Consider the following 26294-nt stretch of genomic DNA (forward strand, 5'->3'; position numbering starts at 1 on the left):
AACAGGAATGGGTTACAAAATAAAAATAAGTCCTCAGGATGTCATGTACAGCATGGTGACTGTAGTTAATGATACTGTATTGTGTATTTGAAAGTGGCTAAGAGAGTAGATCTTAAAAGTTCTCATCACCAGAAAAAAAAAAAAGGAGGAGGAGGAGGAGGAGGAGGAGAAGGAGGAGAAATGGTTAGCTTTCTCAAATACTGTCCACTTCACACAATATGAGCAAAAGTATCTTTTGTGTTTGTCAATTCAGAGGTTAGTGTAACCCAAATAAGCAGTTACAGAGAAGTGTTCAGGGTAGAATCCATAAGAGTTTTAAAGGAATGTTTCTTAAAAAATAGGTTTGAGTTAGTTTTATAACAGAGATACTTGTTTTCCCTCATTTTTTTCTGCTGATGCTAGAACTTCTTTCTTCGTACCAAGCATTTCCAATCCATGGTGCTTTATTTTTTAAAAAATCTTATATAGTTTAATTTAGTTTTTTTCCCTTTTCTTGTATTTATTGAGGTATAATTAACATATAGTTAATTATTAATTAGTTTCAACATAGTGATTCGATACTTGTATACACGTACCATGGTATATACTGATATATACTTGTACCACGATAAGTCTAGTTACCATCTGTCACTTTACAAAGTTAATACAATATTATTTACTGTATTCCCCATGCTGTACATTCATTATATCTTTATGACTTACTTACAACTGGACGTTTGTACTTCTTAAACGCTTTCACCCATTTTGCTCCTCCCAACACCCCCTTCCCTCTGGCAGCCATTAATCTGTCCTCTGTATCTATAAGTCTGTATTTTGTTTGGCTTGTTTGTTTTGCTTTTTAGATTACACATGTAAGTAAAATCTTGTAGTATTTGTCTTTCTCTGTCTCATTTAACTTAGCATAATCTGAAGATTCATCCATAGTATCGCAAATGGTAAGATTTCATTCTTTATTATGGCCAAGTAGTATTCCATTATGTGTACATGTCACATCTTCTCTATCCATTCATCTATTGATAGGCACTTCCATATCTTGGCTTTTGTCTATAATGTCGCAAAAAAAAACATAGGGGTGTGCATGTATGTTTTCACATTTGTGTTTTCATTTTCTTTGGATAGATACCCAGTAGTGTAGAATTGCTATATTATATGGTAGCTCTATTTTTAATTTTTTGAGGAACCTCCCTTGGTTTCCATAGTGGCTGCACCAATTTCCATTCTCACCAACAGTGCATGAAGGTTCCTTGTTTTTCTATATCCTGGCCACTACTTCTTATTTCTTGTTTTTTTTTTGTTTTTTTTTTTTTATATTAGCCATTATGACTGTGTAAGGTAATATCTCATTGTGGTTTTGATTTACATTTCCTTAATGCTGTGGTGCATCTTTTCATGTACCTGTTCGCCATGTGTATGTCATCTTCGGAAAAATATCTATTTAGATCTTCTGCTCATTTCCTAATTGGAGTGCCTTATTTTGTTGTTTTTATTGAGGTTTATGAGTTCTTTATATTTTGGGTATTAACCCCTTATCAGATCTATTTGCAAATATTTTCTTTCATTTAGAAGGTTGGATTTTTGTTTTGTTGATGATTTCGTTCACTGCGCAGAAACTGTTTAGTTTGATACAGTCCCATTTGTTTATTTTTTGCTTTTGTTTCCCTTAACTTGGAAGTCAGATTCAAACAAACATTGCTAAGACCTATGTCAAGGAGCTTACTGCTTATGTTTTCTTCTAGTAGTTTTATAATTTCTTACATTCAAATTGTTACTCCATTTTAATTTTTGTATATGATATGAGACGGTGGTGTAGTTTCATTTTTTTTACAACTAGCTGTCCACTTTTCCTAACACCATTTATTGAAGATACTGTCCTTTCCCCATTGTATATTCTTGCCTCCTTTTTTTAAATTGTCCGTATGTATATGTGTGGGTTTATTCCTGGGCTGTCTATTCAGTTCTGTTGATCTCTGTGCCTGTTTTTATGCCAATATCATACTGTTTTGATTACTATAGCTTTGTAGTATAGTTTGAAATCAAGCAGTATAATGCCTCCAGCTTTGTTCTTTCTCAAGATTATTTTGGCTATTTGGGGTCTTTTCTTTTCCATACGCATTTTAGAATTATTTGTTGTAGTTCTGTGAAAAAGACCACTGGAATTTTGATAGGGATTGCACTGAATCTGTAGATTACTTTGAGTAGTGTGGACATTTTAACAATATTAGTTTCTTCTAATCTTTGAGCATGGTATATCTTCCCATTTATTTAAATTATCTTCAGTTTCGTCCGTCAGTATCTTACAGGTTTCAGTATACAAGTCTTTCACTTCCTTGGTTAAATTTATTCATAAGTATTTTATTCTTTGCTGTAGTTGTAAATGAGATTGTCTTCTTGCTTTCTCTTTCTGATGATTTGTTATTAGTGTATAGAAATGCACAGATTTTCATATATTAATTTTGTATCCTGTAACTTCACTAAATTCATTTAGGAGTTCTAACAGGTCTTTCTATAGAATCTTTAGGGCTTTCTATATATAGTATCATGTTATCTGCAAATAGTGCTAGTTTATTTCCTGTTTGGATGCCTTTTATTTCCTTTTCTTGCCTAATTGCTGTAGCTAGGATTCCCAATACTATGTTGAATAAAAATGGGAATAGTGAAAATAGAGAGAGGCAAACCATCAGACTCTTAACTGTAGAGAACAAACTAAGGGTTGATGGAGGGGATGGGGCAGGGGATGGGCTAAATGGGTGATGGCTGTTGAGGAAGGCACTTGTTGGGATGAGCACTGGGTGTTATATGTAATGATGAATCACTAAATTCTACTTCTGAAACCAATATTACACTATATGTTAACTAACTAGAATTTAAATAAAAACTTGAAACAAAAAAAAATAAAGGAAAATGGGCATCCTTTTCTTGTTCCTGATCTTAGAGGTAAAACTTTTAGGTTTTTAACATTGACTGTGACATTAGCTGTGGGTATGTCATATATGGCCTTTATTATGTTGAGGTATGTTCCCTCTATGCACACTTTGTTGATAATTTTTGTCATAAATGGATATTGAATTTTTTCAAATGCTTTTTCTGTATTTGTTGAGATGATTGTATGATTTCTGTCTTTCATTTTGTTAATGTGGTTTATCATTTAGATCAGTTTTCAGATTTGAACCATCCTTGCATCCATGGAATAAATTTTACTTGATCATGGTGTATCATCCCATTGGTGTATTGTAGAATTTGGTTTGCTATTATGCTGTTGAGGGATTTTGCATCTATGTCCACCAGGATTATTGGCCTGTAATTTTTTTTATCTGGTTTTGGTTATCAGGGTATTAATGGCCTCATAAAATGAGTGTGGGAGCTTTCCCTCCTCTTTAGTTTTTTGGAATAATTTGAGAAGGATAAGTATTATATCGTCTTTGCATGTTTGGTGGAATTTAGCAGTGAAGCCATCTTGTCTTAGACTTTTGTTTGTTGGAACGTTTTTGATTACTGAGTCAATCTCCCTACTAGTAATTGGTCTATTCAGATTTTCTGTTTCTTCATGATTCAGTCTTGGAGGATTAGAAGTTTCTAATAGTATATCCATTTCTTTTAGATTGTACTTTTTTGGTATATAATTATTTCTTAGTGGTCTCTTCGATCCTTTGTATTTCCGTGGTATCAGTTGTAACTTTTATTTCTGATTTTATTTATTTGACTTGCCCCCCCTTTTTTTTCTTGGTGAGTCTAGTTTGTCAACTTTGTTTATCTTGTTAAAGAATCAGCTCCTACTTTCATTGATCTTTTCTATTGTCTTTTTAACCTCTATTTCATTTATTTCTGCTCTAATCTTTATTACTCCTTTTTTTCTACCATCTTTTGGCTGATTTTATTCATTTTCTAGTTCCTTTAGGTGAAAAGTTAAATTGCTTGAGATTTCTCTTCATTTTTGTGGTAGGTTTGTATTGCTATGAACTTTCTTTTTAGAAAAGATTCACAGATTTTGGTATGTTGTGTTTTTGTTTTTATTTGTCTCTATTTTTTTTTCAAGTCACTCTGATTTATTTTATGACCAGGTAGTTATTAAAAGACATGTTACTTAATGTCCACATATTTATAGTTTTTCCAGTTTTCCTCTTGTAGTTGATTTCTAATTTCATATTCTTGTGGATAGAAAAGATATTTGATATGATTTAAAAATCTTGATTTTCTTTTTTTTTTAATATTAATTTCTTTTTTATTAAAATATTTATTTTGGGTAAGACAGGGAGTATATGCATGGTGTGACTGGGGGGAAGGAGAGAAAGAGAGAGGGAGGGAGAGAATCCCAAGCAGGCTTCACATTCAGTGCAGACTCTGACATGGGGCTCGATCTCATAATTGTGAGATCGTGACCTGAACCAAAATCAAGAGTCAGATGCTTAACCAACTGAGCCATCCTAGGTGCTCCTAAAATTTTGAATTTCTTGAGACTTATTTTGTATTCTAACATGTGATCTATCCTGGACAATGTTTCATGTGCACTTGAGAAAGTGTGTATTCTGCTGCTTTTGGATGGAATGTTCTGTATATATCTATTAAGTTTATCTGGTGCATTGTGGTATTTAAGGCTAGTGTTTCCTTATTAATTTCTGTCTGGATGATCTATCCATTGATAAAAGTACGGTATTAAAATCCCCTACTGTTATCGTCTTGCTGCCAGTTTCTCCATTTAGGTCTGTTAATATTTGTTTTATCTATTTTGGTGCTTCTGTGTTGGTTACATATATATTTACAAAGGTTACATCTTTCTGCTGGGTTGACTCCTTTATCATTATACAGTGTCCCTCTTTGTCTTTTATTACATTCTTTGTTTTAAAGTTTCTTTTGTCTGATATAAGTATAGCTACCCAAGCTTTCTTTCGTTTCCATTTGCGTGGAATATCTTTTTATATCCTTTGACTTTCAGTCTCTATATGCCCTTACTTCTGAAATGAGTCTCTTGTAGGCAACATATATGTCCTGTGTTTTATCCATTTATCTATTCTGTGTCTTTTGATTGGAGAATTTAGTCCTTTTTCATTTAAGGTAATTATTGTTAGATATGTACTTATTGCCATCTTCTAAATTGTTTTCTGGCTGTTTTTGTAGTTCCTCTCTGTTCCTTTCTTTTCCTCTTTCTCTTCCCCATGGGTTGATGACTTTCTTTAGTGTTATGTTTAGATTCCTTTCTCATTATTATGTATTTACTATAAGTTATTGATTTGTGGTTACTGTGAGGTTTACGTATATCATCCTATGTATGTAACTGTCCATTTTAAGTTGATAGCAACTTAAATTTGAACACATCCCAAAATTTTACACTTTTACTCTCCCTCCACATTCATTGTTTTTGATGTCACTTTGCATCTTTTATGTATCCCTCAACTAATTATTGTAATTTTAATTTTACTGCTTTTGTCTTTTCACCTTCTTAGTAGCTTTATAAGTGGTTAATCCATACCTTTACTCTATGTTTACCTTTTTCAGTGAGATTTTGACTCCCATATATTTTCTTGCTATTGCTAGTGCAATTGCTAGTGATATTGCTAGTGCAATTGCTTTTCAGCTTAAAGTTTCCATGATATTTCTTGTAAGGCTGGTTTAGTAGTGAGTAACTCCTTTTGCTTTTGCTTGTCTGGAATAATCTTTATCTGTCCTTTACATCTGAATGATAATCTTGCTGGGTAAAATATTCTTAGTTAGAAGTTCTTTTCCTTTCAGCACTTTAAATATGTCAATGCTTCTCCCTTCTGACCTGCAAAGGTTCTGCTGAGAAATCTGCTAATAGTCTTATGGGGGTTCTCTTGCATATACCAGTTTGTTTTTCCCTTGCTACTTTTATGATTTCTCTGGTTAACTTTTGGCATTTTAATTATGATGTGTCTTGGTATGGGTCACTTTGGGTTCATCTTTTTGGAACTCTCTGGGATTCCTGGACTTAGATGTCTGTTTTCTTCCATGGCTTAGGGAATTTTCAGCTGTTGTTTTCTCAAGTAAGTTTTCTGTCTCTTTCTGTCTCTTCACTTTCTGCAACCCCTTTAATGTAAATGTTATTTGATGTTGTTCCAGTGGTCCCTCGAGCTCTCTTTACTCTTTAACATTCTTCCTGTTTGTTGCTCTGTCTCGGTGAGTTCTGTTGCTTTATCTTTTTGGCTTGCAGATTGGTTCTTCTGCTTCATCTAGTCTACTATTGAACCCCTCTAGTATATTTTTCAGCATAATTACTATGTTTTTCAGCTCTGTGACTGTTGTTTGGTACTTCCTTATGTTTTCTCTTTCTTGAAGTTCTCACTGTGTTTGTCTGTTCTTTCCCTGAGTTTGGTGAGTAACTTTGTGACCATTACTTTGAATTCTTTATCCGGTAGATTACTTCTCTCTTTTTTGGCAGTTTTATCTTATCCTTTCATTTGAAACATATTTCTCTGTTTCCTCATTTTGCTTGCATTTCTGTGGTTTCTATGTATTAGGAAAAACAGATACCTCTCTGTCTTGAAGGAGTGGTCTCGTGTAGGTGATGATCCTTTTCATTTAGCTGTGCTCTAGCTTTTATCGCAGTCTCTTAAATTTTTGTGATTGTCTAAACCAGCTGGTTTATTTTAGATATGCCCCCCCCTTGTTCAGGATGTGCCAAGACCTATCAGTGATCCAAGGTGGGGGCATCTCATTTAGCACATAGTTTCAGGCCAGTCCCTCAGGCTGCAGCTTTAACAGTATGCAAGTGTAGGGGCACCTGGCCGGCTCAGTTGGTGGAGTATGCAACTCTTGATCTTGAGGCTGAGTTTGAGCCCCACATCAGGTGTCAAGATTACTTAAAAATAAAATCTTAAAAAAAAGTGCAAGTTTATACAGTCCTTTGGGCCACAATCATAATTCTGCTAGTCTCCAGACCAAGAGATTTGGAGTGTTTCCTGGGCAACAACTGCCAAACTAGGGGTTCTGGATGATTATGTAAGTTCCCTTTTGAGAAAACTCATCCAGCTGTAAGGAGGTCAGTGGGTGCACAGGATGGTGCCTCACTGCTTACATTTCTTGGTAGCACCTCCTTAGCCTCTCCATATGGATATGGAAACCTGAAGCCTGTCCCTCAGGCTGCAGCCCCAGGCTAAGTAAATAGTCCTTTTTTTTTTTTACAGGAAGCCTAGGGCTGTGTTTCTGTCTGCTGTTAGTGCAGTGCCCTGAGGGTGGCGGCCTGCCAGTAATTGTCTCTGATTGTTACAGTCCCAAGGAGCTCTGGAATGCCAGTCCTCTTGGCCACCAGGGCCTGGCTATCAAGAGATGTCCCTTGTGTACCTGCTAGCTTTAGCAAGGCAGTTGGATCCTGTAGAGGGCAGGACATGATTGACTGCTTCAGAAAGACAGCAGGAAAATGTCTTGACTGCTCACACCTCCAGACTTCAGCAGTGCAGTATGGGTGTCTTGTCTGTGTGCACGTGCTGGCTTTTGACTGGGAGAACGCCGTGCTCACTGGCACTGGCCAGTGCTCGCCCGGGGTCAGGGAAGTGTAGAACTGCCCATTTTAGCAGACTTTCACTGGGGAGGGAAGTCTGTGACCGATCACACTCTCCTACCCCAGCTGGGGAGCTGGGGAGCACTGCCACTGCCCATGCTCTCTGGCCTCAGGAAGCGTGGAGACCACTCACCTCAGCCTTTGTTGGGGGGACGGGGCGTTGTGTCCAGGCTCACCCACCTATTCCAGCAGAGTGTGTGTAGAATGCAATAATGGTAGCTGCCAGCATCTTTGTCACTGAGGAATATCTCAGCTGTCCAACCCCTCCTTCCAGTGACGTGACCCCAGATCAAGAAATGAATCTCCCTTACATATAGTCTAGGCATTTTTCAAACTTTTTTTTTTTTTTTCTGGGTCTTGGGACGAGTAAGACAGCATATGAGCCCTCCAAGAGAGGAATCTCAGGGCTTTTTTTTATAACACTTTGGAGCCTTTTCTTTCATAAGACATTGGTCCTGTTGGCTTTGCAAATCACACGTTCTAAGGCTCATCTTTGTGGTACAGATCCCAGGGGCAGGAGTGCTGATGTGGGGCACCAACCCCTTACTCTTCTGGGAGAAGTGACTGTGCAGTGAGATCTTCTCTCTTGTGCATCACCATACAGGGCGTGGGGGAACATTGGGAGGGCCAAGAGGGGAGGGGCGGTGGGGGTTTAGTGAGATTGTGTCCTGCATCTCCTACCCATCTTGAGGTGGCCCTTTTATCCTTTGTTGTGGAGATCAGATCATCTAGTTTTCAGATCCTTTTCAGAGGGAAATGATCCATATGTAGCTATGGATTTGGTGTGTCTGTGGGAGGAGGTGAGTTCAGGATCTTCCTACACCGCCATCTTGGACTTCCTCCTAGTTTTTCTTTTCATAACCAAAAATAGCAATGCAAACTATAGCATCTGTGTTATACACATTAGGATTCAAATTATGTAAATCCCTAATTCCACACACAGAAAGGATTTATATCAGATTCTATTTATAAAGTCAGGAAAATTCCTTTCACCAGAGCCTTAATTCTTATATTTTTCAAGTGCTTTTAAAAAGAAAGAGCCATTTAAAAAAAATGCCCACAACTTACTGTATGAAGATTTTGTATCATCTGGTGAGTCAGTTACACTTTTTCCTATAGTCCTTTGAGGGTAGTTGGACTTCACACAGCCATATTGATAAAAGTTAGGATCATTATATCCTCATCCCATATACATATTTTAGAGCCTATCTTTGACAACTCTATCTCACTGTTGCCCTAAAAATTCTTTCCCAAACGAGTCAGATGCTCTCTTCTTTCCTGCTCATCTGCATCTCCTAGGAAGTGAGAAGTTTTAGAGTTTCTTAAAATTCTAGTGTATTCTAATGTAGTAGTGTTCAAACTTTTTTTTGACCCTCCCCATACACGTATGTATGTCAGAAGCAATAATTTTCAGAAATGATTCAGTGAGATGCACTATAGTATTTACCATTACTTTTTTCCCCTTTTAATCCTGCTTATGACCCACTACACTGACTATTAGATCATGATCATGATTCAGTAATAGAGATTTAAAGTTTCCATGGCTTATGGAGAAGCTCCAAGGCTGGCCATACATTTGCTACCCTCCAATCTGTTCACCATGACTTTGTCTTAGAAGTGTTATGTATGATCTGGATATCTGGTAACATCAGAAGGCTGCGGGAGTTGTCCTACTTCTGGGTGCTAGAATTATTGCCCTCATTCTGTAGAGAAAAAGCGAAACAATACCAGGCTTAATAATATCCACCATGAGTTGAGTGCTTACTATGTGTCAGGCACTGTGATTGACAACATAATCAGGTCAGTGCTCTCTTGATACAGGATGAATTAAGATTGCTTCCGTAATTGTTGGCAGTTCCAGGAGCAAAAGTTATCTCTGTGATGTGCACAGTCTGCTGTGGAGTTCTTTGAAGCCAAAGTTTATAGAAGATGTTTGGGACCATGCCCCTTTTCTGGTTTTTACTGGTGTTTCTCTATTACTCCTGAGTAGTAAGATAAGCTCTTATTAGTTATATCCCATATGGAAACATGGCTTGCAAACGCCATTATGGGTAATAGGCTTAGCCACTTCATAAGAAACCTTGGCGTCCCAGAGGACTGATGGGAGAAGCAAAAGCAGCAGTTATTCTCTGTAACATTTAGTCACAAGGACTAGCAACTTACACACTTGCAAGCACATTTTGAGAACTTCATTCCATCCTTCCCTTCTTTTACTTTCCCTCCCAAGAGACATTTTTCCTGTCCCCGTATGGAAGAAAAGTTTGTGACAAAGGGATCCAAAGTGTGGAGTTAGGTTTTTGAGTTCGCATCTAGGCCTGCATTGTCCAGTATGGAAGATATTAGCCACAGGTACTATCAAACACTTGAAATATGGCAAATCAGAATTGAAAAAATTACATATGGGATTTCAAAGACTTAGAGTATGGATTGTTGTCAATTTTTTAACACTGCATGTTGACGTAATATTTCAGATTCATTGGTTTTAATAAAATGCTAAAATTGTTAAAAATTTCTCCTATTTTTTTATTTTCTTTTTTAAACATTTTTATTTTTGAGGGAGAGAGAGCATGTGCATGTGTGTAAGTGGAGGAGGGGCAGAGAGAGAGAGAAAGAGAGAATCCCAATCAGTCTCCACTCAGTGCAGAGCCCTACTCAAACTCATGAACCCTGAGATCATGACCTGAGCTGAAATCAGAGTCAGATGCTTAACGGACTGAGCCACCCAGGTGCCCCCCCCCCCCACTTTTTTTTTTTTTTTTTTTTTTTTACTTTCTTAATGTGGCTACATGAAAATTTTAAATTACATATGGGCTTGCATTATATTTCTTTTAGAAGGAGTTAATTCTAGACCAGTGCTTCAGCTGCCTCACCCAACCTAGCTTTGAAATATGGTCCTTAGCTAACCTCAGGACACCCCTCCCCCATTCAAAGAAAGCTAAATTTTTTCAGTCTTGTCTTCTGATCCTTACACCTGGTTGAAGGAGTGTTTGGTGATTTACTGGACAGATGGGGCACCTAGAGAAAATCAAGTTTGTCCACTTGGAGGTGAAGACAGACCTATTTGATGGGATGAGAACACCAAGCCCAGAGGCAATGGATTTGCTGTCAGTATTCTGTGAAGCAAGTTTAGGGAGGTACAGCAAAGTTCAGATTTTCCCCATTTTGAAAACCTCAGTAATTTTTTTTAAAGAATTTTTGTTTTTTTTCTTAAATTTTTTAATGTTTATTATATATTTTTAAGAGAGGGAGGGAGAGAGAGAGAGATTGAGAGTATGAGCAGAGGAAGGCAGAGAGAGAGAGAGAGGGAGACACAGAATCCAAAGCAGGCTCCAGGCTATGAGCTGTCAGCACAGAGCCCAACACGGGCCTCAAACTCACAAACCATGAGATCATGACCTGAGCCGAAGTTGGACGCTTAACCAATTGAGCCACCCAGGCGCCCATCGGTGATTTTGTTTTTGATTATCAAATTCTTCCAAGATATTGAGCTCCTTGTTTTTATATGCTCCTTTTGCCTAGTCACAGTCTGTTTGGTTTACTCTCTGAGGCCACCAAAACCTTAGTGAGTCCAGCCCTAAGGAGTGGGATGATAGGTTGTCAATCCCTGAACTTTGGGAGCTAAGGTTCCACTGTGGTTCCTCGGTTGCAGCCAAAAAGACAAAAGTATCTGAAGAAAATTGTTTTAAAGGAAGTGAACTACCATGTGTGTTTGTATGTGTGTCTATGTTTGTGTAGTAAAAAAGTTTCTGTTTTAAAAAAGACTCTATTTTAAATAATATAATGTGAGGGGCCCCTGGGTGGCTCAGTTGGTTAAGCACCCAACTTTGGCTGAGGTTGTGATCTCAGGGTTCATGAGTTCCAACCCCACATCCAGCTCTGTGCTGACGGTACAGAGCCTGCTTGAGATTCTGTCTCTCCCTCTTTCTCTGCCCCTCCCCCCCACTCTCTCTCCAAATAAATAAATAAACTTTAAAAATAAAATAAAGAATACGAGAATAAGAAAAGTCACATTTTTCGATTGATTTACAGTGTATTCAAAGAAAGACTATAGTTTGTTCACAAGTGCACCATTATAATCAGACACTTGTAGTGCCTGCTAGCTTAACAAAATCTCAGTAAAAATGTTAAAACCCTTCAGAAAAAATAAGAGTATTTAAATGGATGCTAATGTTTATTTACTTAAAATATTAAATGAAAAAGATTTGTTTAAAACATTCAACCCGTTAAATCTCTATTATTCCTGAATTTGTGTTACATATAAAGGTTGCTTGTCCCTCCCCATACCCACCAAGTCTTCCACATTGTGCCCAGATACTGTTTCCTATTAATATTTGCAATGTAAATACCGGAACAATAAATTCTCCCTTGATAAAGCTTATTAGCACAGCACCAAAATCTCGGGAATAGGTTTATGCCATTATGTTAATTTTGAAGCCACTTTTTTGTCTGACCAGAAAAGTCTTTCAAATGTTAATTGATTGATCTTTATTTGGCATTTGAGCAGAGTAGAGTTGTTGACTAAGTAAATATTCTCAGCATCTTTGTCTTCTATTCTGGGGGAAGAAGCTTTATCTTTTCCCTGCCTTCATGTCTTCAGGGACCTCAGACCAGTCTTCTATATCTTAATTTGATCTTATTTTCCAGGTCATCAATTCAGTTTTACTGAGCCTCACAGGCTTGGTATTCTCACTAATAATGGTGTCTGTCCATTGTTATCTAGATGTCCTCGTTTTCCTCTCAGTCTTTCATAGTTTAGAATAGATCTTTCTGAATCTATTCATAGTGGTATCTGTGGCATTTAACTAATATTTGCTCATTTTTATTAAGTAAATTTAATATAGCTTGCTTGAGAAGTCAGATGTGACTAGTTTATATCAAATAAGGTATTTTTCAGACCAAGTATTTAAAAGCAAATTAAGTAAGAAAATGATATATAAAGGGTACTCAGGAATTTATTTTCCCAGTACTGTGATATTAGTACTCTGCTACCAGATTTAGCAAATAAAAATACAGGATTCTTACTTAAATGTGAATTAAAAACTAATTTTTTTAAATATAGGTATGTCCCATGCAATATTAAAGCCCATGCAGTTTACTTGGGCATCCTAGATTTTGTCTGGGAGCCCTAAAGCCGGGGAAAACACAGTAGTTTTTAACTCTTGTGGAATTATAAAATCACAAGACAACTAAAGCTTACGGTATAGCTGAGCACATTGAATTGAGTACATTATAGGGCACTGATTCTTGTAGTACTTGCCCTGCTTAAATCCTTCAGTAAAATGCAAACAAAAAACAAAGAAGTTAAGAATTCTTTTACTCTTGAAATATTGTTGACCACCACCCTCCACCCCCAACCCCACCCAGATCTTCTCCCCCCGCCCCCGACCACCCCCAACTTTGCTGACATTTCCTTGATTGTCCCTAAGGACAGTGGTACCATGATGGTACAGTACCTGCTCTCACGGTTAGAGCCCGGGCACTCCGTCGGCCTCACTCACCCTATCCTGTCTCCATTTCTTCCTGAAGAAGAAATTTCCTTTCAGGAGTGGCAGATGCTCCCTTAGTGGCAAGGGTAGTCCTCCTGACTAATAGTCAGGCTCAGAATGCTGCATCTTTGTTGTTTAGAGAGTCAAAAATCAGTCACTAATCCCTTCCTCTCCCTGTGGCTCTCAATTTGCTACATTTGTGGCAGGTTCTCTGGTTTGTGCTATCCTCCTCATGTTACAGGACTGCACACTCACCACTGTGATCTTGAACATATCACAACCATAGCCAGCAAGAAATACTAACTTGGAAGAGTGCTGTCTTCAGTGGCTACTTAGATCATTGCAGCCCTGCACTTCATAAGGCATTTTATTTTAGCCTTTGCTAGGTTGAAGGTAGATTGAAGCAAAATGTGTGCTTTCTGTTTATCCTAAAATCTGTGTAAAGGCTCCTTTGATTTTTCTTTCCTATGTATCAGGAAGTTAGCATTGTGAACTAAAATGTGCTGACTTGAGGTTAGAGAGGGAGAGAGCCGAAGCATAAGAGACTCTTAAAAACTGAGAACAAACTGAGGGTTGATGGGGGGTGGGAGGGAGGGGAGGGTGGGTGATGGGTATTGAGGAGGGCACCTTTTGGGATGAGCACTGGGTGTTGTATGCAAACCAATTTGACAATAAATTTCACATATTGGAAAAAAATTAAAAATTAAAAAAAGTTAAAAAAATGTTTAAAAAAGTTAAAAAAAATAAAATGTGCTGACTTGCCTCCAAGTTACCTTTAAGTAATCCCTGGAAGAGCAGGGTTTTGAGCAATGAGACCATCTATGTTTTGTGGGTAAAAATGTTAACTGTGGCATTGGCTGTGGCAATAGCCCCATCAGATAACTTTCTGTCTTATGGTTTTTATAAACTCTCTCCCCAAGGAGCCAGCCCAGAGTGCCTAAGAAAGGAAGATTTGCCCCAACCTAGTTTCCATTTGTGGCTCAGTATGGGACCTGACCCACCTTCCACTTAAGTAGCAACATGAGCTCGTTTTTTATTCTCTTTCTGCCTTGGTTTTCCATTTTGTCCTTTCATAAAATCATTTATTCAACGAGTAGCTGTTCAGCCCCTACTATATATGGGGTACTAAATGTGTTGCTGTGTGGCCCCATCTCTAGTGGCCAGGAGCTGAGAGGAGGTAAAATATATCTTACCTCCAAGGCAATATGTAATATTGGTAATATATGTTTTATATAAGTTTATACAACTTGGAATTATAAGACTGTAAGAGAAGATAGAATTATTTTTACTTGGGAGCATTAGGAAAGCACCACCCAAGAAGTCTGATAGGAGCCTTTAAATGGACAGGACTTCAACAGGAGAAAATATTAAAATAGGGCCATACAAAGCAGAGGAACTTGCACAAAAGCATTAAAGCTTGGAAGAACAGTGCAATTTTGTGGGATGGGATATGATTCAAATGCAGTGGAATAAGAATTTTTGCTTTTTCCCCAGATAGTGGGTAGGACCATACCATAGATGGATTTGAATGCTCCACAGGAGCAAAGCAGTGCTTTAGGTAGGTTAACCTAAAAGTACCATAAAGGGTGAAGTAGAGAAAAGCTTCTATTTAATTTAGAGACCATTGAAATAGTCTAAGCATAAAGTGATAAGATCCTGAACTATGGTGGTGGTGGTGGTGGTGGTGGTGCCAGAAAAGGACACATATCCTAACTGATTAAACAATGCTTGGTTTGTCTAAAGAATAATATTAATTGTTTTCATATTGTGACTGGCGGTCGATTACGTCTAATTACTCTGCAACATAGGAACCGTCATGTGTATGTAACTTGGCATCAACCACTTAAAGCTTTGGAAAAATGAGACAGCTTTGTAGAACGAGGTCTAAATAAAGAAGCAGTTCCAGACAAATGCCTGGAAAGGAACCTTTCAGCCCCCCATAGCCACTGAATCAAGTGAAAGTACCGTATGCGAATAGCAACTTAATAAATGAGAAATGAGTGGGGTTACTTTTGCGGTTTCTTAATGTTTACCCAGTTACGTTTTCTTTTTCCTTTTTAGAAATTTAGACTTAAAAATCCTCTCCTAGTAACTTAGATCTATTAGCAAGAAAATTGCAGAAAAATCTGTGGCCCTTGTGGTATTTAAGTCAGAAGTAAATACGGGTATCAATTAAAGGGGAGGGGCTAATATGTCAACAGGGAAAGACCACAACCATAAACTGTTGGTATGCCTGTATTTTTCTCATGTGAGTATTATAGAACCTAAATAGATAGCAGTTCAAAAGATAGAAACAAAAATCCTCATTTCATGATTATCTTCTAATCTTATGAAGTAGAATTGAAGGCATTACTCTTTCTTAATTTATAACTTCTAAAAGGCCCTAACGTAAAAGAGGGGAACTGTATCTTCCTTTGATTTACTTTAATATGGTATTAAGAACCTGGTAAAGAATCAGAGCCTATTAAATACTATAATCCTGAGATGCGATGAATCGGAAAGAATTTCCTATTTCTTGCCCAACCTTGATCTCAGTCTACTACTTCAAGCTCTTTTACGAGAAAGAGTTAACATGTAAGCTGTGAGGGACACTTGAGATTTCTAAAACATCGTATTTAATGTACTTTGCTTCTAGTCGGGTTTGGAACACATTAATTATATGATTGATCTCTTGTCACTTTTAAAGTAAAACGGCTGGTTTTAAAATAATGAATCACTTGAATGTATCTTCGTCTTTTATTGGTCTTCATATAAAATGAGGTAAAACTCAGAAAACTCAAAAGCTTTTTGTTATGATGATTTTTGCAATTGCAGTAGTGGTAGAATTTCTAAGTTCTTTTTTTAAGATGGAGATCCATTTGTGGGTTTGTTTGGGGGGTTTTTGTAGTAATATTTGTAACTATTTCCGTGTGTCATCTTTGATAGTGATGTCCTTACTAGGGAGTAAGGACATTCTGGTATGCATTTTGCTGTGAAGTTTTGGCTTGTAAGCCTATGAGTCCTTGTTATCATCTTTGATTTGGGAGCAGATTATTTCCCTTTGCTACTGCATTTGATTAAATGAGGTTACAAGAGAATTCAGAACTCAAAGCAAAAAGTTATAAAACTTGAGTCTCTTCATCATAGAGAATATACTCTTACCATGCCTGCTTCCCTTGTTCTGATTTATTTAGCACCCATTTACTAAGCACCTAGAGTCTCAGGTACCAGGGAAACAAAGATAAATAACAACTGATCATGGTCTACCTAGAGGTGGTAATTACATGGGCATATTCAGACATGGGTACCAGTTAATTAATATTGCTGAATGGAAGACCAAAGGACCAATTGATTAAGGGAGGAAAAGGAAAAAAGACAGCTTTCAGAATACCTTTTTGGATGTCAGCTCAGACATGGAATTTCATTCCATTGAGCCTGAAAATATAAAAGGGCACCTGATTATATGGGAAATTCTGATTTGAGTTTTTGAGTTAAGTTTTAGATGTGGAACAAATATCTATTAGACCAGTAGTTCCTAAATAACAATTTGTAGACTTTTGCTTGTAGCTGTGTAGGAATTTGTTAAAAATACGGCTTGCCTGAAGTACTGTAGAGATTTTGGTAAATCAGATCTAGGTGAGATCTGGGGATATGGGTTCCAAAATAGATTCTCAGATGATTCTGATAATCAGTAAGGTTTGGCATCTGCTGTAGTAAAGAGCAAGGAGAGAGTAGACAGCTGGTAGTTGAAGTCTCAGGAACGGATAGCATTCCCAGGAAGAACATGGACGGTGAGCAGAGAACATGGCTAAGGATGCACTAGCAGATAAGGAGTACGCAAGCGAAAAATCAGCCAAGAGACTAAAAAGGAATATACTATGTTGAGGAGCTGGAATATATATTTACCTAGATCTCCTTAGTCTTTGAATAGTAATGCTCATTTCTGAATCAATGTAAAGGGGGGAGAAAGTGTAGAATAAAAATCTCTAGGTTTCTACCCATGATTTGGCTTTATTCCAGAAAGGATTAATCAAGCTTCAAGTGTGCCTTCCTGCAAAAAAATTTTTTTCTACTTCCATAATACCTGTTGGAGAAACAGAAATTGACCCTCTTGAATAGGGAAAATTGAACAAAGTAGATTATTGGAAAAGAAAGCTATAATATTAATCAGAATTTGTAAAACAAAAAAATGCCTTATTATACACTTACTAGATGGAATTAGAATATTTAATTTATTGAAATAACCTTTATAATTGAGAACTAGAACTGCCATAGTGTTTCAGAAACAAATCTTTCTGTTCTTAGCTCTTCCCGTTTCTTTTGTTACTGTGTGGTGATCAGTGCATCTTCGACTCGTAGTGAGTAAAAACTTGTGTTAATGGAAATGAGCTGTTATAAAAAGGAAAAAAAAATGGCAGTTATATAACCTGACTTGACATAAAAATTAATTGCCTTTTTCAAAATCCATATCCCAGCATGAGGAACTTTATTGGTCTTAAATGATTTTTAAAATACACACATTGTTGGCATTTACTTAGAGATACAGTTATTGTTCGTTTACCCTCACTCCCCTTTTAGGCTTTAAGTAGGTGACCCTTCATGTAAGTGAATTATAGGCCACTTCAGTAGTTGTCTGTTCTGCTTTTCATGTAGTGGTCTGTGGTCTTCACTTCACTAATCACATAGAGAGTTTTGGGAAGTTCAGTGAACAAGTGGTCAAATGGTTGGTAGTGGTCCAATATGTTTAAACTTTAGGGTTCTACATTAAAGGAGAGTTTTTAAAAAGTCAACTGAATTAACACAGTATTAAGGGACTGTTTTATTGTGAATAATACTTTGTCATAGAGGAAAAGGTAGGCAATGATAAATATATTTGACTAAACAAAATTTACTGGTGAGAATACCACAGTGAGATCTTCAAAATTATTGATGGCCAACCTGTTATACTATAACCAGTTAAAAACTTAAAGAGGAGGGTAGTGCACACAAGAGTGCCATCACTTCTGACACTAGTTGTGAGTTCAGGGTGTTACCAGAATCACCCTCAGGTTCAACAATTCACTAGAAACACTCAAGGAACTCAGTGAAAGCTGTTAAAATCATGGTGCCAGTGTATTATAGCTAAAGGATACAGATTAAAGCCCGCCAAAGGAAGAAGCACATTGGGCAGAGTCCAGGAGAAATAGCAAACATGGAACTTTTTTTTGTGTTTTCCTCACAGAGTCATCGACAACATAGCTTTCCTGGCACCAGTGTGTAATGATACACATGGAGTATTGCCAGCTTCATTTAGGGGAGCTCACTTGAGTCTTAATGTGCAGAGTTTTTATAGGAGCTTATTCACGTACTGCCCACATGACTGACTTTTAGTTTTCAGTCTCTTTGTAGATAGAACTAATACTGTATGGCCCAAATCCCCATAATAAATCACATTGTTAGTCTGTTGGGTGACCAAAAGATATTGACATGATATTCCAAGGGCCTAGAGATCACCTCCTAGTAACTCCAGCCCTCTTTTTTTATGAGGTTAATTTTTCACTACACACTTATTCTTTCAGGTAATAAAAGCAGATGAGATCACACTGAAACAAGAGTTCACAAAACTGACTACAAAGGCCATGAAGTGAAATAGTCAGATGAAATGGTCCTTGTTGTCCACAGGACCAAGTTAAAACATCGTCATTCAAGATGACCTTTCCATATTCTAGATTCCACTCAACTTTCCTCTTTGTGAATTCCCTTCTATAGACAATTAGAGTCCTATTACTTGGGCATGCCAAGTGCCTTCCTGCTTTGGATCCTCTGCTCACACCACCCTTGTGTTATTGTACAGTCGACTCTTGAACAAAATGGATTTCAACCGTGTGGGTCCATTTATACACTGATTTTATTTGATAAATGCAGTACAGTATTGTAAGTATATTTTTTCTAATCATTTTCTTAACATTGTCTTTCCTCTAGCTTAATTTATTTTTTTTTAATGTTTATTTGTTTATTTTGAGAGAGAAGGGAGGGAGTGTGTATGGGGAGGGACTGAGAGAGGGGAGAGAGTCCCAAGTAGGCTCTGTGCTGTTAGCGTGGAGCCAACACGGGGCTCAATCCCACAACTGTGAGATCATGACTTGAACCCATCCTGTCATCTCCTGGGGAAGGCCCCTTTCACCACTTGAACCCTTCCCTAGTCACTTTCTTTACTGACTTCTCATAGATAACTTTGCCCATATCATTTAATTTGGCTGTTAGCAATATGTCTCCTTCCACTGATATTTGCACCTATATTTTATGTTTACAAGATCTTAATCTCTTGCAATTTAGGGATATTATGGACTATATCCTATTTTTTTTTTTTTTTGATCCCCTGTCACCTAGTACAATGTCTTGTACATGGCAAGTGTTGGATGTTTGAATGGCAAACTTTCATACAGACATGTGCAACCAGGAGCATATTATTTAAGCATATGAATTAAGACATCTTGTAAAAATGATCTGAATTATACTTATAAATTTCTGAGGTCACCATGTTAATCCACAAAACTATTGGAATAATTTTTGGCAATTCATTGAAGACATCTGCACACAAAGGTCAGCAAAATTCTAGAAAATGTCTAGAGAACTATTGACATTCTCCTCCCACCTCACGACTTTTGCACATGCTTTTCCCCTTTGCCTGTAACGCTCTTTCTCTAAACAGTTGAACCTACCCTCAGAAAGTCAAAACCACCCTGCCTAAAATATCAGTCTTCTCCTCACGCGCTATTTACATTGCTTTATTTTTTTAGATAGTAATTTGAACTAACCAGTACTTGTTTTTTGTCTCTTTTCCCTGCTACTAGAATTTAAGTCCTATAGGGGAAGGACATTGCCTTGGCAACAGTTGTTATCTTCTGCACCTAAAATAATGCCTAATTCTTAGTAGGTACTCAGAACTAGTACTTGTTGAATACATAAATGAATTTGCACTATGCAACAAATAGCTCAGTTTTTTTGTATCTTCAACTTTTATGTCATTCAATATAAGAAGATGTAATTTAGCTCAAAGAGTTTCAAAGAGAAGCATTTAAAGCAGTTGACAGAGTGGTAGAATATTTTCTAAAATTATTAAAAATTATTCAGCCTATAAACAATAACTAGGTATGCACATAGTCAAAATTAATAAAATTACAAAACTTAAAGGTTAGGTGCAAATAGACATTTTTATCAAATGCTAGTTATTAGAGGTGTTCTTTAGTTTTGTGGAAAAATAAAAGAATGTTATTTTTATACAATGGGAGTAAATGTGGCGCTCTTAAATTTTTTAATTTAATTTTATTTTTTATCAAGGGGTTTGATGAAAATCATAATTTTTAAAAATAATGCAAAGTTAGAAATGCATCTTGCTTTGAAAAATAACACCATGGAGTTCAGTTATTGTGCTTCATTCCAGCAGAAGTTGCAGAGTTTATCGCTGCTCATTGGATGAGTTTGCAAGACTGTCAAGTGCCTCAGTTGAACCTTTATTTTGGGACAATGAGTGGTTAGCCACCCTGAAATGAGGACATATCCAAATATGGTCATAGATGCATTTGGTGGGTGTATTTGGAGTCTAAAAGTAACCCCAGGTATTTGTCATAGTCATCTCGGCTCTGACCTAAATTTCATAAGAACTCTGGGAAATCCAGGTTGTACCCATAGGCTACAATACTACTTAGTTTTCCAGTCCCAAAAGAATGCTTTGTTTTATTCAGATATTTCCTACTGCAGTCCTGGCACTTCCTTCAGGATCAAGGTATCTATCATGAATATTGGCTGGTCTTAGAGATATGCACCCTCCTCTCCCCTCTCCTTCCCCTTCCTTTAGTTCTCATTGTTGCTTTTCTCCCTGAAGAGATTTCTTTCTAGTTGAAGCCAGAATATGGCTTATATTTTTTACCTTTGTGTCAGGCTTTGATCCTGAGACATTTGGTAGCATGTGTGTTCAATGCCCAGGAAACGGGTTGCTTATGATATGATTGAGTTAATATTTCTTTCTTTGCTTCCATAGTATTCCACTTATGCTAAGACTCCCCCTACCCGCATATTCAAGGACTGAAGACTGGCAGTGATCCATTCTTTTTGTGTTACTGTTTCTAGCCTACAATTTCAATAGCATGTTTAAAACCAGAGTGCACTCTCATATTTTCTCCTTTTATCTCTGCCTCTTTGGATTTTTGGCAAACATCAAGGCAAATAAGTCAGACCCACCACTGCAACCCCATCTGCTTTCGGGGACATGTAAGCCGACCAGTTTGTGATGTTTTACCATAGATCTAGCTCCAACATAGAACTGAAGGAGGATCCCTGTGAAGTAAGAATAGAAGGCACGTTCTAAGGTCAAATATTTTTTAAGCTCTGAATCATTTATCTGCCAACTGTGAGTAGGTGTGGTCTACATTGGCATTTTTAGTAACACTAACAAATTGGCATGGTATTTATAAAGTTGAAGTAATTTTGTGGTCGATGAAAGGTGAAAATGCGGTTTTACTTTGGATTTGACAATAGGGATTAATAAGAACAGATGCTTGTCGTAGTTGTAAAAATGTAGCAAATTAAGGCACAGTCAAGGTGTTCCTTTATCAGACATTACTTTTACACTTCATCTGGGGCTAAGGTCACATGTGAAAACAATCATCTGCAGCGAAATACCTTTCCAGTTGTTGACAGCCCAGAAATTGTTTTATAAAAAAATTATAGTCTATGGTCATCCAAACCTATCCTCCTAATACTTGTTGGCACTTGAATGCCGTATTCATTTTTTTTTCTCACAATAAGCAAGTTAAGTGATGATTCTCTTGGAATAGGAATTGAAAGGATGGCACACATGTCAGGTATACCCATAGTACTAGAAGAGCAGCTAATATGAAACACTTGATGGAGACTTTAAATTGAATCCACTTAAAATGGTCCAAAGTTAATTGAGCTACTTATACATCCTAGAGATGATTTTAAATTGATCTTCCACAAGCCAGATTATACCCTCTGTTGGACCATGGATTTTATTTACCACGCTGGAGATGATATCTGTTTTGAAAATAAAAAAGATAATTTAGCCTTCTGATGTAGCAGTTTGGAAATTAAAGAAAATCCTTTGTAGGTAAACGAAATAGAAATTTAGTTTCAGTGTGTTGGCAGTGTCAGGGCTGTGGGGTGGTGAGGAGGCAGGTAAAACTCAACTTCTAAGACTTTCCTCTAAACCTCTCTCTGTTACTCCCTGTTACTGGTCTGAGTCAGTTTCTGTGTGTGGTCCAACTTGACTGCGGCTTAGACAGGATAGATGATCTCAAGGACTCTGCCTGCCAGTTACGTGCTTGGCGTCAATGGTCCAGAAGGAAGGCATGCAGAAGAGACAGTGGCATTTGTCCTGTCCAGAACTGCGACATAAGGCCTTCTCTGGTTCTCACAAGCTAAATTCTGAAGCAGTGGTGGAAATGGTAGCTACTCTGGCAAATTTAACTTCTACCACACCCTGTCCTTTCCATCCTCCTGAGTTGTGTACATCTTTATTGCATGGGCATATGCAAAGCTGCAGTCAGAATGTCTACCAGTTGATAAAACATTACTTTATGCAAATGATTGTTCACTTTTGCTCTTATTCATGGATTGATAGAAACAAGGATAATTTAGGACACGCGAGATACATGCTAGGAAATTCAGAATGGGGAGTGTATATATTTAAATGTCGTCGTACTGAAAGCTCTATTCATAACGTTCATGATATCCAAAGAAAAACAGTGGTTTATTATTTGAAGTGCACACACAAAAATGTATAAAATGTTATGTTCACCAAAGTATTTAAACAGTTAAATGTGATTCTAAAGGAAAAAGAGGAAGAAATAATTAACAATTGCTATTTTGATTTGTTTCTTTAATGAATACTGAGTTCATACCAGGCAGCATGCTAAGCACTTTGCGTGCATTGTTTTATTCTAAATGAGGTAAATTTAGTATTATTGTCCCATTTTATAGATGAGGAAACTGAAGTTTCGTGAGATTGAATAACTTGTTAGGGATCCTATACGTATTAAGTGGAGCAACCAGGAATAGGACCAGTGAGTTTATCTGGCTCCAAGCCACTAGCCCACCAAACTGGACTGAAGACCAGAACGGGAGATGCGTCTACAGGGAAATAAATTGTGGGTCAGACTGTGAACTTGCGGGTATTGGTGAAGTAGCTGCCCATGAAGGAGTGACTTCTTCCCTCTTCCCTTTCTGAAGATACTGTCAGGATTTAAGGAGATTCTGCTTATGGGAGCCATCCAAGAAGACGACCTCATTATCAGTTTTGGTTGTGCTATAAAATGTTTTTAGCCATATTAAAAAAAAAGTTTTCGCATGAAACCTTTTAACTCTGGGTATTTCGATGGTGAAATATTTGGCCTCTTTTTTGTCCTTCTTATGAAATCTTCTTATGAAAATTGACAACTATAATTGAAATAAATGTAAACAAAATTAATATTGAAGAGAAAAATCATTTTTATCTTCATTTTTACTGAGTGTTACTGAGCTTTGATTCAAGTCTTTGTTGAAGAAGTGAGTGAATTTGGGAGGTTAGGTGTGGATTCTGGAAATGTGTGCTGTTTTTACTCTCTACAGTATGGGTAATTGGGAGGAGGTTAGCTTGAGCTTTGAAAAGATTATTATTTTCTCTAGTACATAATTTCATTTGTATTAGTCTCTTTATAAGACTCTAATGTACCTTCTGACCTTCAGTTGTATGAAAGGGATCAGTGAATAATATAGCAAAATATTTTATTTAGTTTATTAAGTGAAGTTCCAGAAATTATTCCCTTAGCCACCTGAGAGCAGTATGTTGGAAGAAAGCTCTAGAAACGCACATTTGTAGAGAGCATTTGAAAGTAATCCTAGGAAGGGATGGTTCATTAAGGAAAAGTTGATGATTTTTACTTTCATTTAATTTTTGCCCATTTATTTTTAGAAACAAATAAGGAAGATTCAAGTGTGTGTAGAAAAAATTACTCCATATTATGCATAGTTACTTTCTAGAAAATTTTGATCAATTTCCCTTTCTCTGAATCAGACTGTTGGTACCATTTAAACACAGTATGATGCCAAATGAGTAGGCAGTTTCTAGGGAATATAGTCCAATTATTTCTCTCCCTTAACATCTTGAAAAGTGTAAAAGACTTATCCTGTGAACCACTCAGCACATGTTTGCCCCTGAAATAGTTCAGTAATGGCAGTAGTAACATTTTCATTGGTCATCTTTTCAAATAGCTTATAAGGGGAAGCTATTACTGTGTGGAAAGAAAACCTTTCTATTAGGGAAAGCCTGGGCAGTGAAAACTTTTCTTCTACCTGGTACCAGATCCCCCACTCAGGGGATCTCCTACTTAGACACTGCCGTAACCAGCCATATCTCTTTGTACGTTACCTTTATGTGTGCTCCCACCTCCCCTCAAAATTTTCTGTCATTAGAAACTGCATTTATGTTGATAAGTATAAACTTTCTAGGTGTCCTGACACTTAAGGTATGGTAATTTTTTTTAAGTTTCGTTTCTCTTCAGCTGTAGCCTTACATTCCAATAAGCCTTCAGAGTTTCCTCTGGACTGATTTGCAGTGTCTTCGGTGTTTGCTAGCAAATTTGGAACATTTCAGTTTGTGTCCTTTCTCTACATGATATGAGATCTAATTACCACTTAGTGTGAAATAGCAGCCGAAATGAAAAAAGGCAGCAAGAGAAGGCACTGGCTTAACTCACAGTTAATCAGCTATTTCCTTTCTTACATACTTCTCAGCTACAGAGAGAAAAGGGAGATAGCACTCACTAAAGTAATTCATGTATTAAACGTTTTTTTTTTCCGTTCTTGATTTTAACTAAAATAGGGGATTTGTTCAAATCTTCATGCAAGCAAGACATTAAAGAACACTTAATTTGCACTGGTGGCCATTGGTGCTTCTTAAATTGTGCAAAGTATTTTCATCATCAGGGTTGCCGGAAGTAGTTCCATCCTATTTTCTTGACATTAAACAGAGAAAACAACATTTCTAAGAATCAGATTCAATCAAATAAATGATTAATCACTTTTTATAAGGCTTAGAATTTTATTCTAATTATTATTCTAATTAATCTTTAGTCATCTTAATATAGTAGTTTTGAGGGTTTTTGTTCTCTGGAGTGTGTGAGTTGGTAATTAACCTATCAGGGAAAAGATTGATACCTTTACTTTTTAAAACTATTGTGGTCTGAGTTTTCACTTATCAGATGGTCAAAAATGTGAAAAGTTAGTAATATGTGGTGTTGGGCAGGTATGGAAAAACATCTTCTCCACCAGTGTTTAGAGTATGTATTGTTGCAACACCTCTGGAAAGAAAGTATCTTCATCAAAAATGGAAATGTGTACACCCTTTGACCTATAGTTCCAACCACTAGGAATCTATTGTTGAACATGTATGTATAAAAATGTTCTTAGTGATATTATTTGTAATATAAATAGAAAAATGCAAAAAATCATTAATAGAATATTAAACCATCATATATTTTTATCCAGATGTACCTCATTCTTTTTAATAGCTGCTCTGAAAGACACTGAAATATGCTTGCATGTACTGATAAGGAATATTCTGTAAGTTACCCCATTACATGAAAGGAGCAGATAGTTTTCTTCTATTTGTGCTTCAAAAAGCAAAGGATGGAGATGTGTGTATACAGCTTCCCTCCCTCACCTCCCCTCACATGAGCATATGTTCACACATCTATAGATAGATGGATGAAAGGATACAAAAGAAACTGTTGGTAGCATTTATAGCTGGTGAATGGGACTATGGGTCTGGAATGGAAAGCAGGTATTTTCAGTGGGGGGAAGCATACTCTTCTTGTGCTATTTGACTATTTTCTTTTTACCATACGTATATATTATTTTTCATTATTAAAAAGAAATTTTAAATTAATGACCAGGTCTATTTTTTTCTTTTTTAGGACTCAGCCCAGGAGAGTGTTATCACTAGAGATATTCATCGTACGTTTCCTGCACATGATTACTTTAAAGATACTGGAGGAGATGGCCAGGAATCACTTTACAAGATTTGCAAGGTAGGGCCCTCCACCTCATTTTTTTAAACTTATTTTACAGGGCTATATCTTAGGAACCCATCTTACAGATTTTTTTTCTGTCTTCATTTTTTATTTGCTCTGTGCCATGTTGATGCTGGACAGCCAGAGCCCCTTGCCAAGAGAGTTCATGGCTTTACATGAGAAAGAATTCAAGAGCAAGTTTAGAGAAAGGGATGAAGATTTATTAAGTCTAGAAGTAAGAAAGGAGCTACTTCACAAAGTAGCAGTCTC

General features: G+C 36.9%; 1 protein-coding gene across 7 annotated transcripts in view; it reads left to right on the forward strand.

Moving 5' to 3' along the window:
- The window catches only part of RABGAP1L (RAB GTPase activating protein 1 like), a 753436-nt gene that overhangs the window by 401131 nt on the left and 326011 nt on the right, over positions 1 to 26294 (forward strand). For all 7 annotated transcript variants that reach the window (XM_060644898.3, XM_060644899.3, XM_060644901.3 and 4 more), the window contains one exon: positions 25929 to 26042. In XM_060644898.3, the coding sequence (XP_060500881.1) occupies positions 25929 to 26042 (114 nt within the window). The remainder of the gene's footprint in view (positions 1 to 25928; positions 26043 to 26294) is intronic.

Source organism: Panthera onca, chromosome F1, assembly GCF_046562875.1.
Source record: "Panthera onca isolate mPanOnc1 chromosome F1, mPanOnc1 haplotype 2, whole genome shotgun sequence".
NCBI lineage: Eukaryota > Metazoa > Chordata > Mammalia > Carnivora > Felidae > Panthera > Panthera onca.